A 13,778-nucleotide genomic window follows, 5' to 3' on the forward strand; every position below is an offset into this window, starting at 1 on the left:
AAACGATATACTAAAATCTAAATAACAGTGACAAGTTATATGACTACTAACCCTAAAAGTCCCACTCCTGCCTTGTTACGTGGGGAGCCACATATCCACCCATCCACCTGTTCAACCAATCCAACACTCATCTTTCCCAGCCACCTGTGTGACCCACCAAGCACACTGAACTCAGCCATCCATCCTGCCCACCCACGAATGCCACCCACCATGCTCGTCTAACAAGGCCACTCAACACATCTACCCACTCACCTACCCACCCTGAACCCACCCATCCACCCAACCCATCAACCCAACCACCCATGCAGAGCACCCTGGCCAAACAGTATTCTCAGTCACCTTGGTGACCCAGCATGTCACCACACACCCTGGTGACCCACACATTCCAACATCCCATCTTGCCCACCAACCACGGTCACCCACCCTGCTCACTGAACAATGCCATCCATCACATCAACCCATCCAACCCTCCCACCGTACTCACCCATCTCTCCCTGAATTCAGTGTAACTGCTTGTTTAAAGCTGTGCATGAGAAATGTTACACCTTTTCTGGTAACGTTCCTCATGCTATGCGTGTAACGCGTGTGATGGAACATATGACTTACATGAGTCTCTTACAAGATATCACAGGGCTACATTAGTAGGGTACTAGGATGCCCATTTGTAATATAAAGTTATGCTAGTTTTCTCCAATTTGTAAGTTGTATATGGGAAAAATGTTGAAAAAACATCACACATTACTCCTGAAGTACTTCCATTTCAAGGTCACGCCACAGTCTGACTGCAAAATATATGTTAACAATTATAGTGACAAGTACAACTAAAATACATGCTATTTCAATAAAAGCCAATGACAGCATTCCAAACAAATACATACTCGGGTCAATGACGATAAGAAAATAATTAATTTCAACATGAATTTTTCTTCAGTGACATCGTACGACATTTTATAATGCCTTGTTCTCGGTAGTAGTTTAGAAAATTTCTCTGTCAAGATTCATAAAATTCAATGCTTAAGCTTTAAAATGATAATTTATATATTTTTGATCAATTCTGAGACTGACACTAAAGGTTGACATTTGCATGGAATCAAGAACTGGGAGGTTTCAGGAAGGGATGAGGTTATGTACATCAGATACTCATCCATAGGTCTTATTTGGAAAAGTTTCTAGAGAAGGGAAAGAAGTTGTATGCAGCCTTCATGGATTTGAAGAAAGCATATTACAGGGTGAATAGACAAGGAATGTTGAAAATATTAAGAATATATGGAGTACATGGGAAGTTACTGAATGCAGTGGTATGTATGAGGGGTGCTAAGGTTTCAGTGCACGTGGATTGTGAACTGCGCGAATTTTTCCATCTGAATGTTGGATTGAAACAGGGATGTGTCATGTCTACATGGTTATTCAATCTGAATATGGATGGGGTTATAAAAGAGGTGCAAGGTAGGGCAGTGGATGTAGGAGCAGCCCTAATGAGTGACGGCAGCATTTGGAAACTTACTGTGCTGTTGCTAGCAGATGATACTGTGTTGTTAAGTGAAAATGAAGGGGAACTGCAAGGCTTAGTGAATGAGTTCGGGAGTGTGTACGAAACAGAATCTAAAGGTGAATGTAGAGAAGAGTAAAGTTCTTCAAGAGAAATGAAGTCACTGAAGGTACTGTGGAGTTGCATGATAAGGAAAAGGAAAATGTGAGTGATTTAAGTACTGTAACTGGGCAGTGTGATGAGTAGGGATGGAAGTTTGAAGAATGAAGTGCTTGCAAGTGTGCAACAAGGAAGAAAGGTTGCTGGTTCTTTGAAAGCAATGATAAAAAAAAGAGAAGTGAGTATGGATGTAAAAAAGTTGCTGCATGATGGTATTGTGATACAAACTCTAACATATGGAAGTGAAACTTGGACCTTGTTGGAAAGACACACGTCAAGAGCGAGAGCAGTGAAAATGAGGTATTTTAGAGAAGCATGTGGAGTTACATAGAGAGACAGACCGACAAATGAGGAAGTGATGGAGCATTATCATGTGGATGAGGATGTGATAGAAAGTGTTAGGAGAAATACTGTTGTCGCTGCACGCTTTGTTGAGAGGTAGTAAGCATTTTACAGTAGTTAAGACAAATGACTCACATGGTTTAAGATGTTCTGCCTAGATCGCTGGTTATTGATTGAAGGTTAAAATTTACTGCTGATGGCACAGGGTGGGGAAGATAGACACATGGTGAGAGGAGTTCCTTGGTGTGAGATAAGGGGCTCAGGCCCTGCACGTGTTGGTCATCTTTCATGATGGGAGTGTTTAAACTACAGAAAGGGTAGGAAGAGAAGTCAGTCTGGGATTGAGTTTGGAGAGTTAACACATACAGTATGTGAGCTGCAGCTGTGAGTGTGCCACAACTGTGAGTAACATTAATGTCAGTAGCCACATACTATGCCCCCATGAAGTCACAGACCCTCACCACGTAAGTTATGTCATCAAGTGTGGTAGCACTAAGTGTCCAAGGATTGATGTAACTGTGGCATACACAAGTGTGTAGGTAAGTATATATACCAGTAATTATGATGGATATGACAGACCTGTGTGCTTATAATGCTAGAGTAAAGATATGATGTTCATGCTGTACGTTAAACACTAGGCAGTATGGACGTAGAGTCTCTCTCTGTTGTTGTAGGTTTGACATATATATGAATGAGATGGAGGGATGGAGTGGAGAGATATATGAAAGGAGGGGGTGTAAGCCGGAGGGAGGGCAGTGAAATGGCAGGGGACAGGGTGACATGGTGGTGATTTGTTTGTGGCCACCCCTTAGGGGACTGAGGCATCTGGCGACAGACAAACAGAATACTGTATAACCTAAAATGAAAGCATCAGCTCCCACCATTAACCAGTGAGTTCATCCATTTGTGGTGCCTAGTTAATTACCTTTGGATATATAAGATTACATTTCCTTAGGTCATGTTCACAATGGGGAATTTTGATGGTAATATGATCATAACAACAAAGCACCAATTCACACCTTCAACCAGTGATAGGTAGGTTAAGTTAGGTTAGGGCAGATATCAGGTTTATCCCTTCAATCTACAATCTTTCTCATTAGCCTCTCCATGCTAATGCCAAATGATTTTGAGCAGCTAAGGAGAAAAATTTTAAACTTGAAAGGTTAGGTATAACCTTCATTTACTGGTTCACAAGAGAGCTCCCAAAAGCTGAATACAACTGTCAAGAGCCAGCAAGAGTAAATCATGAGAATATAGCACCAGAATGAAGGGGTAGACAACAGGGACCTGTGACTGTAATATGAGCCATATTCTAAGTGGCACAGACTTTACATTTTTTTTTTATTTTTTTTAAACATTACACCATAATATTCTCTTACATATTTTTCATGTCTGTCTAACTGTGACACAGTCTGTATCATGAAGTGTAGCTGCAGAATAAATTGCTGAAGAAAAGGTGTCATAAAATCTCCTAATCCACTTAGATTATGACCCTATGAGGTAACAATTCCCACCTTTGACAAGCGAAAGTTCATCCATCTGTTGTGCTTGGTAATTGTATTTGACGACAGCCCATCCTATGGCCTCAGAGGGGTCAATAGGAGTGTTGCCCCGCACCCCACCAGGACTATCAACACCTCCTCTGGTCGGTGTTCCTCCACTGTTGGGCAAGGTTCGGCTCCCTCCTCCCTTCTTCACACGTTTCTTTATGCTGAAAAGGACAAGTATCAGGTTATAGCAAAATCCCTTCATCATCATCATCATCCAAACCATAATTTATGTACAGTACTGTACAGTATTTGGATTCCGTGGAATTGGAAAAAGGAAGAGAAATGCACAAAAGAAAAACTACAACAATGCACTTGGCAAAATGGGCTACATATCCAATCACTCATTGTTCTAATTTAAAAATTTTTTTGCTCCATCCCATAGGCATGCATCTTTCATGTTAACATCTTTGTTTCACCAATATAAAGCACACGTTACTAAAGAGAATCAGATGCTTTATACACGTAATAAACAGAGTGTCATCATCATCATCATCACCATCATCATCACACTGTGTCAGTCAAATTAAGGGCAATGGCCCCTTCCAGTTTTCTTCACTCTAAATGAATGGTATAGGCTGTTAGCATGTTCCCTCCAAGCTTGGCATGATTGTGGATATCATTTGCAGAGCCATACAAAATGAGGTGCTGTGATAAACATAACTGTTCTTTTTCTTTTAATATTGTTATGATTTAATGGATAAGGTTCTTGTTGAATATTAGTTAAAATAGTACTATTAGGGAAAGTACTTTATTAGAAAACTCTACCAGAATGATACAGTACAGTACAGTGCTAGATGTAAAAAGTAGCTAAATGTGTACTAATCTGAGATAAGGCTACATTATATACAAAAACCCTTTCATTACTGTATAGCATAATGGCAACTTTAAAATACAAGTAAAGTAAATTCTTTTATTTACAGATTCAACATTTTATAAAGGTCACTAAGTCTAACAAGGGTTCTGATGTGGTGACATTCGTCTACTGTAGGCAATTCTCATTCTTATTCACCATGTCAAGAATGCACTGTACTACAATTCAGACAATTTACTAAACATCAGCTATTAAAATATGAGTTCTACCCCTATTTATATTACTTTAGTGGAAATAGCTTTGAGATTATAATGATGACAATGATGATGACAGTGATAATGATAAACTACTGGTAAAAAGTATATCCCTTCAGTATCACATGCCTATTGCCATAAATGAATGACAAATGAATCCTTAGAAGAGAGGGATTTAATTTTCTTCAATCCCAAGGGCATCCAACAATAATGTCAAGTACCAAAGGGATAATCAATTCTTTGGGGGGGGGGGGGAAGTACACTCATGATAAAGAAACAGACATACTGACCGACTGTTTTTCCCTGAAATTATGAAAAAGACGTATCAGGTACAGTACACAACCCCTTCAGTCAGATAATGTACTGTCATTCTATTACTGTTACTTACATGTGAATCTATTACAATATTGTTATTTACAGTTTTTTCCAGTTTGCGGAAGACACCGAATCTGAATCATTAAATATTGCCTTCAATATGCCCTCCAGTATGAATAAAACTCTCTGGAGGTAGTAAGAATAAGGTATAACAAAATACAGTCACAACTTCGTATATGACTGGTTTGGATGGGATGAATTTACAGAACGAAGAAAGAAAACTTATACTTAGTTTTGGGTTGACAATGGAATTCCCTTATACAATAATTGTGATGACCGCATATACAGTAATAATCCTGTACATGTGCACTGTCTCCTGTACAAGCCAACGGTCAGATGTCTGAGCCAAGATGCCCTCAAAGTGTTTACATGTGCTATGATCGTCTTCATTTTCTTTAGTCTTGTGTGTACAAGGCCACTGAAACACCATCGCTGTTGTCAGATAACAATGCAAGTGCGTAACAAATAGTGCAGTGTGTGTTACTAAGTGGAGTGATAACTTTTTGTGTGTGCAATACTGAAATTTGTGACTTGGAAATGTCTGGCAAGGATGAAAACCCCTAGTGGAAACAACAGTACTACTGAGGATGGTGAGGGCAAGCCTAAAAGGGTAAGTTTCTTGAGATATTAGGTCATGTGACCCTTGATCCGAAACATATCCCCACTGAACCCATGCTACATCTACACCAATACACGATAAATCAGTAAGTTAATGGTTTTCACTTGATGTAACCTCACTGCATACTGAGTCGAGACCGTCTACTCTAACTCATGTGGTTAATCAAAAACATATCAAAGGGTGCTGCTCATGCTGCCCAAGCCACACCTCTTGTTTATCCCACTGAACATCAGCATACAGTACCTTCATACGCTAACTGCATTTTTTACTGGCTACCATGATTATTTCTATCATACAATTATCATGCACACCATCCTCGGTTGACAATCATTGCTGAGTGAAATGAGATGCCAAACTCTCACTACTCTGGAAAGTGATATGGGCAATAATCTCAGAGGTATTCCTCGATCCACTCCTGTGAATACACATATGAAAAATGAATAAAACTGCAATTTCTACTGATTCAGAGTCTTCAACTGCAAATACACTATACCATAATATAATGCATATAACCCCTGAATGGAGCCTCCAGTGGTCAGGTAGGTAGATGTGCATGCATGAAACTTTCTGACCTGAGTTTAATCCTTCCCAAAAGCACACAACGGTATCAGTGATGGATCCACGAATATATTTGAAAAGTTGCCTCTACCACTTTCTAGAGCAAGAAAAACTTAGCACCTCCTTTTTCTACATCAGCTGTGCAATGCTTTCTATTATTAACCTATCCAACCAAATATTTTGTTTCATTTTTGTAGGCTCCAACATGCTTGCATGCGTCGGTCTTGGTCACCTAATGGCGGCTCTCCATGCTGCTCGATCTATGGCAGCCTCCCTGTTCAGTCCCTTAACCTTGAGGTCACACTTAATGACCTCATCCCATGTCTTTCTCGGTCTACCCCTCGCAACCCCACCCCCTATATTAACACTTCTCACCATCTGCACCCAATTATCATCCCTCATCCTCTCCACATGCCCAAACCATCTCAATCTACCTCTCCTCATCACAACACCAATACACTCCAGTCCAGTCCTACCTCCCAACTCTTCCATCGTAAACCCAGCCCCCCAAGGCCCTACACGCAGGGACGCACTACACATCCACCTAATCATTGTCATTTGTGAACATCTGAGTCTGCGAATATCCTCTTCCTTTACTGCCCAGGTCTCATTACCATACAGCACCACACTCCTAACACATGTTGCAGACAAGGACCCCTTAGCATGTACGGAGAGTCCTCTCAATGTCAGGAGAGGCAGGAGCTCCCTGAACTTCTTCCAACCACTTCTCACCCTACCCACAAAGCTAGCTCCAGCCCCACCTCCAGCATATAACATGTCTCCCAAATAACAAAACTCTTCCACATACTCAAGAGACTCACAAGCAAGTTCAATCTTTTCACACCTGACAATCTCCATCTGCTCTCGCCAACATACCGCACACATAAAATCAGCATTTTCTCGCATTCTACCTCTAATATCACTACATCTCTTGTGCACCCATTTATCACAAACACTGCACAAGATGGAATTACTTCCCATACCCTTGTGGCAAACTGCACATAGCCACTCTCCCTCTTCTTTGACTGTACTGCTACCATCCCTAGATATCCTCACTTCTGTTTTATCTGCATTTACCCTTAAGCCCTTGTGCCCCATACCATCTCTCCACTTCCTAAATCTTTCCTCCACCTCCCTTTCATTCTCTGCACTCAACACGAAATCATCAGCATACAACATCTCCCACGGGAGTCCATTTCTGAAGTCATGTGAGAGGGCTTCAAGTACCATGATAAATAACACGGGACTCAAAACTGACCCCTGATGCACACCAACATTCACGGAAAACTCATCACTCAAATCTCCATTCACTCTTACCTGGGTGCGAGCACTCACATACATGGCCATAACCACCCTAACCTGACACTCCTCCAAGCCAAGCTTTCTCATTGCCCACTTCACCACCTCTCTAGGGACTCCATCAAAGGCCTTTGCCAAATCAACAAAAACAAAATACATATCCCTTTTCTTTCTAATATATTTTTCCTGAAGCGGTTGAACAATGAATATGGCATCAGTGGTCCCCCTGCCCGGCATAAACAAAAACTGCATCTCATCAATAGTCACTCTTTCTCTAATCATACCTTCTAGAAATCTCTCCATTACCTTCATTATCTGATCTAAAAGCTTTATATCTCTATAATTTCCTCTTTCCAGGGCATCACCCTTCTATTTGTACACATTAACAATTACACTCTTCAGCCAATCATCTGGGACAACACTATCTATCTATCTATCTATTGCCAGACACCTTAATCCCGTTCGGGGTGGCCACAAACAAATCGCCTCCACATCGCACTGTCCCCCGCCATTTCACTGGCCCGCTCCCAACTCACACCCCCCTCTCTCATATACCTCTCCACCCCATCCCTCCATCTCATCCTCGGCCTCCCCCTCCCCCTTCCCCCTTCCATCTCACTCACATACACTCTCTTCGTCAGTCTTTCACCCTCCATCCTCTCCAAAAGGCCAAACCACCTCAGTGTATTCCTCCTAACGCTTCCTATCACATCCACATCCACACCACAACGCTCCTTTATATCCTCATTTGTCAGCCTGTCTCTCCATGTGACTCCACAGGCTCCTCTTAAATAACTCATTTCCACTGTTCTCACTCTTGACTTGTGTCCTTCCAGCAACGTCCAAGCTTCACTTCCATACCTTAGAGTTGGTATCACAATACTGTCATGTAGTAACTTTTTCACTTCCATGCTCACTTGCATGCTTCTTATCACTGCTTTCAAGGAACCAGCAACCTTTCTTCCCTGCTGTGCCCTTTCAAGCACTTCACACTCCAAACCTCCATCCTTACTCATCACACTACCCAAGTACTTAAACGTACTCACATTTTCCAATTCCTCACCATCCAACCTCGCTGTACATTCACTGACTTCACCTCTCTCAAAGACCACCACTTTACTCTTCCCTACATTCACCTTTAGATTCCGTTTCTTACACACTCTCCCAAACTCATCCACCAAGCCTTGCAGCTCTCTTTCGTCTTCACTCAACAACACAGTGTCATCTGCAAACAACAGTACAGGGAGTTTCCAAACACTACCCTTTCTCAACAGGGCCACTCCAACATCCACTACCCTACCTTGTACCTCTTTTATTACCCCATCCATGTACAGATTGAACAACCATGGAGACATGACACATCCCTGTTTTAACTCAACCTTCAAAGAGAAAAATTCACTCAGTTCACCCTCCACACGCACTGCAGCCTTAGCACCATCATACATACTCTTCACAGCATTCAACAACTTCCCATCTACTCCATATATTCTTAATAATTTTCACAATCCTTGTCTATCCACCCTGTCATATGCTTTCTCCAAATCCATGAAAGCCGCATACAACTTCTTTCCCTTCTCTAGAAACTTTCCCACTAAATACTAAGAATGAATATCTGATCTACACAATCTCTTCCCTTCCTAAAGGCTCCCTGTTCTTCTCCAACTAATTCCTCTGTTCTTTCTCTAACTCTGTCAATAAGTATCCTACCATACACTTTTCCTATTATACTAAGAAGACAGATGCCCCTATGATTACCACACATTCATATATAATCATATTTATCAGGTCAGTGACTAACCTCACCCCTATATCCCGAGGCTTTCCACATTTCGGCAGTCAACCCAGACACACCTGCTGCCGTCCCCACCTGCATCCTGCCTATTGACTCACTCACAATAGCAGCATCAATCAAAGACCAAGGGTCAAACACTGGATCTGCTGGCTCCCAGTCAAATTCCTCATTCAACAACTGGCTATAATGCTCGCTCCATGCATTTTTAATATCCCCACTGTTCACCACTACTCTTCCTTCATCATTCTTCACAGACTGCTCACCTATAATATCCCGATTATGCCTCTTCATCTGATTTGCCACTTTAAAAATCATATTTTTCCTCTCCAATAAGGAAGTGAATGTGTACATGAATTTCAGTCTACTGTATAGCCTGTGAACTGTGAATTATTTGTTTTAAATCTGTGTGAAAGCAATAAACACAACAGCTACAAATGATGAAATCTATGTATATGAAGTCTACCAATTTCAGTAAACAAAATTAGAGCAAAAGCATTTGCCCAGAAGTGTATATTGCCTGCCACTATTTAAAAAAAAAGAAAAAAAAAAAAAAAAAAAAAAAAAAAGTAATTCTCCGTCAAACAGAGGCATATCATCGCTCCTTTGCTGTTTACTCCTACCAAAATAATTATCACGTTAGCATTCAGAAGCCTGAGGTCGGGGGAATTATGCTGGTAAAGGTCACTGAGTACAATGGTCCTTCGAAGAATTTCTAATCGTTCCCCATTAAACAACCACTCTCTTCATTGCAGGTATGATAAAAAATGGTGAATACTGGCAAGCTAAAAGAAAGTTAGATAATATTTTCTCTTGTAAAATCCTCTGGCAATTGGAGGCATACCATCACAGCTCTGCCAAAATTATTACCAAATTAACAAACCACATATCCCAGGATACTACCCACAAAGTTTGGATACAGTGTACCCACTTGATTATGAGATATTCTGGGAACAGCCAGACACACACACACACAGATGTGGGCAGTTACATTACTGCCTCGCTAAGTGGACAATAACCAGGAGTGCTGCCTGGGCAACCTGGGCAACACCCCTGGATCTGCCCAGGAGTGTGTCCTTTCATCTGTTCTCACATGTTTACACCCTGTCAAGTGTCTCTTTATGACATACAGGCTCTCACTCTCAAACACAATCAAGCCAACAAAAATTACCATGCACCAAAAGCCTTCCAAACCTATACTTGTACACAGCCTAAAGCAGTGGGTCAGGGCAGGTCACTCCTACTGGGACAGAAAGTGGTGTCCATCAAACCAAAATCAGCTGTTCTCCAAGAACCACAAAATATAGCTTGAATGTGTATGACAGAATTGCTCATCCATGTCAGGTGTGTCCAAACTAGCTGCATACAGTTTACTGAGCATCAAAAATACCACTATACTAAATAATCTTTCTCTCTCTCTCTGCCATGAAAAAGACCAACATACTGTACTGTAAAGCTACTTCATTTACTTCCCTGATTACCACTGCACAATAACAGATGTCATTTTCTTAAATTAAGCTGGGTACTGCTGTATAATTTTATTAAGCTAGAGTCACCTCATGAAAAGAGGAGCTTCAACATTTTTGCTTACATTATCATTTGCTTGTGACTCAGTTTACTAAACTTCAACACAAAGGATGGTGGATTAAGGGAAGAGGGTGACGAACTGAGCTTGAGGTGGGTAGAGAGAGTAGATGGGAGGAAATGGAGGGGGGGTGGCACTGAAGAGAAAGGCAAAGGAAGGTAAAGAGGCTAAGGGGGGAGAGAGAGAGAGAGAGAGAGAGAGAGAGAGGAGGTAAAGATGTCAAAGTAGGAGGGGAGGAAGAGAATGAAGGATGTAAAGGGCCTGAGAAGAGAAGGGGAGGGAGAGAGGGAGGGAGGCAGAGTGACTGTGGAAAAACAAGGAGGCAGAGAGGGAAGGAGGTAGAAGGACTGTGAAAGGACAGGGAGGAAGATAAAGAGTGAGGAAAGGAGTTAAGGAAGAGAGGGGTTGATGGAAGGGAGGGAAAGAAGTAGGCATAGGGTTTAAAGGAATAACAGAGGGAGAAAGGTAGGCTGAATGGCTGAAAGAAAGAGAGGAGGAGGAGGATGGGTAATAAAGAAGAAATCAAAAGTGGTTTTACCTCAGATGCATCATCATCCTCTTCCTAATAATTAATGTCTTATTGCTCACATGCATGAGTCATGATACACCTTATGGTGGCTCCAAAGTTGCATGATCTCTTGCAACCAATTACAGTAGCTATACCCTTACCCCTAAAACCATCTCTCACCCTTTTGTCTTTGGTTCTCCTAGGACAGTCTCTTATTCTTTCATTCACATTCATATCTGTACACCTCTTTACGCAACTACGTACATTTTATTCCCATAAGCTCTCCACAAGTTCAGATTTACCTCAGTCTACCCCAGTGTGCATAATCACTTATACTTTCTAAATCTAACCATTCTCTGAACACTGTAAACATTACCTCAAAAAGCATCATTATGACAAAGTGGATAGGTAAACAATATAAACTTCACTATACATGTTGTTTTGCTTTGTTTTGTTTCATTTATAAATGCTCCAGCATGCATTATACATGTTGCTTTGCTTCATTCTGTTTTGCTAATAAAGGCTCCAACATGCTTACATGCATTGGCCTTGGTCACCTACTGGCAGCTCTCCATGCTGCTCCATCTCTGCTAGCTTCCCTATTCAGTCCCTCATCCCTGTGGTCATACACTCAAACTTCGTCCCAGTTTTTTTTCAGCCTGCTTCTTGTAACCTTACCCTCAACGTTCACATCTCTCACCCTCTGCACCCAGCTGCCATTTTTCATACCCTCCATATGCCCAAACAATCTCGGTCTACTGCTGCTCATCATACCATTAATATGGTAGGCCCTCGCTTTAACAGACCTCTGTATACAGGTGGGAAGTGTTATACGAGCATTCACAACACCAGATTTGATGTTACGAGCTTAGCATTTCTTGGACGTTTTCTGCTATATGAGTTTGATGTTATGAGAATCAATATGGGATAGTATGGGGAAGTTCAAAATGCATGCCACTAGCTGTGAGGCAGCTGTCAAGTGGCATGAAGTAGGTGCATGGAGACGAGCCTGTGAGCCATCCCACGATCCTGAGCACCCGTTCACCTCCTCTCTGTATCCCTTTCTCTCGTCCCATGCTCTCTCCAGTGTTATTATGTGTACAATAATTATCATACATACATATCCGATAATTTCAGCTTCGGTACGATGTACAACAGCATTTCTCATTAGCTTACGGTTTGTATGATAATTTTATGCTTTCTACATGAGAGAGACAGAGAGAGAGAGAGAGAGAACTGAAGATCAAGTTCATCTCTTTTTTATTTTCACTAGTTTTGTAACAAGCTCTCAGGAAATGAAACAAAAAGGGTATAAGCACCGAGCTCTACAACAGTGGGTATATGCCATGAGAAGGCAATGTTCATAGTCGTCATTAAAGATAAATCATTAATATCAGCACAAAGTCATACTGTACTTTACACTGGTCCCTACTTTACCTTTAACCCTTTAAACGCGGAGCGTCGCAAAAGCGACAAGCGTCAAAAAGGACATAACGGCAGATTGTCGCGTTTGCGTTTCGAGTTAATTTTGAATAAACGCGGGCAAGGATGTTCCAGCTGGTATTGTCTATCAGTACCACCACCCTTTAGCTACAATTAGCATACTTGACCTTTGAACTACTGACCTCCGTTGTTGCCAAGTATCGAGTTTTTCCCCTCTTTCCCCCCCCCACCACGGCCCGGCCAGCCTGGCTGTGATGTATGGCAGCACTCTGACTGCTCAGAACTGTAAATCTACACTCTCCTCTCACAAGCAGTTAATGCTAATAGGAAACGCTTGTTTCCCCAGTTGTCACACTAGCTTTTTTTCGCGCGGTTTGCCCCTGTTTAGCGTCAGTTTACCGCAGGCTTTCAAAGTGACATTATGGCGAGTTCTAGCTCTTCCGAGTCAGTGCGAGTGGCCGACAGGAACGAGAATAAAGTGACGGGCGTAAGGCAGAATAAAAGCGCACCGCGGTGGTCTTTTGGGAAGTACTATGATTGAAAATAATGTAGTATACGTGTTTTTAGCTGTGAAAATGGAAATGTTTGTTGAGTGACGGGAAGACCGCCACCGCGCTGCATGTCGGCCGTACGCTCCGTTGATTTTAGCCTTATTTTCAGTGCTTATTGTACAAATACGGATTCCAAACTACTTGTATGTTGTAGTATAAAGTTTACTGTGACAGAATGAGGCTGTGGTAATGGGGAAACCGGGTTGCTGGAGGTGTGAAAGTGAAGATTTTGTTACCCAACTTTGCAAGTCTCCACAAGTCCTTGGGTAGTCCACGTAGGCTCAACACCTGTCTCTGGAGAAAGCTGAATGTAAGTACTATCTGCCATACCAAGTATAATGTTCTAGGGTTAATCTCTGATTTTTGGCTAATATTTTCCTACAGGTACTCAGACCGTGATCCAACCCCGCCATCCGGGGGGGGGGGGGGGGGGTCGGCTGTCCATG

At 41.9% G+C, this 13,778-nt stretch overlaps 1 protein-coding gene across 1 annotated transcript in view; it reads right to left on the reverse strand.

Moving 5' to 3' along the window:
• The window catches only part of dock (SH2/SH3 adaptor protein dock), a 340,556-nt gene that overhangs the window by 173,251 nt on the left and 153,527 nt on the right, over window positions 1-13,778 (reverse strand). Inside the window, exon 3 of the mRNA XM_080286156.1 lies at window positions 3,505-3,701. Coding sequence (XP_080142282.1) covers window positions 3,505-3,701 — 197 coding nt within the window. The remainder of the gene's footprint in view (window positions 1-3,504; window positions 3,702-13,778) is intronic.

Source organism: Coenobita brevimanus, chromosome 110 (genome assembly GCF_032717465.1).
Source record: "Coenobita brevimanus isolate Jiangsu-jjx chromosome 110, ASM3271746v2, whole genome shotgun sequence".
In the NCBI taxonomy this organism is placed as follows: domain Eukaryota; kingdom Metazoa; phylum Arthropoda; class Malacostraca; order Decapoda; family Coenobitidae; genus Coenobita; species Coenobita brevimanus.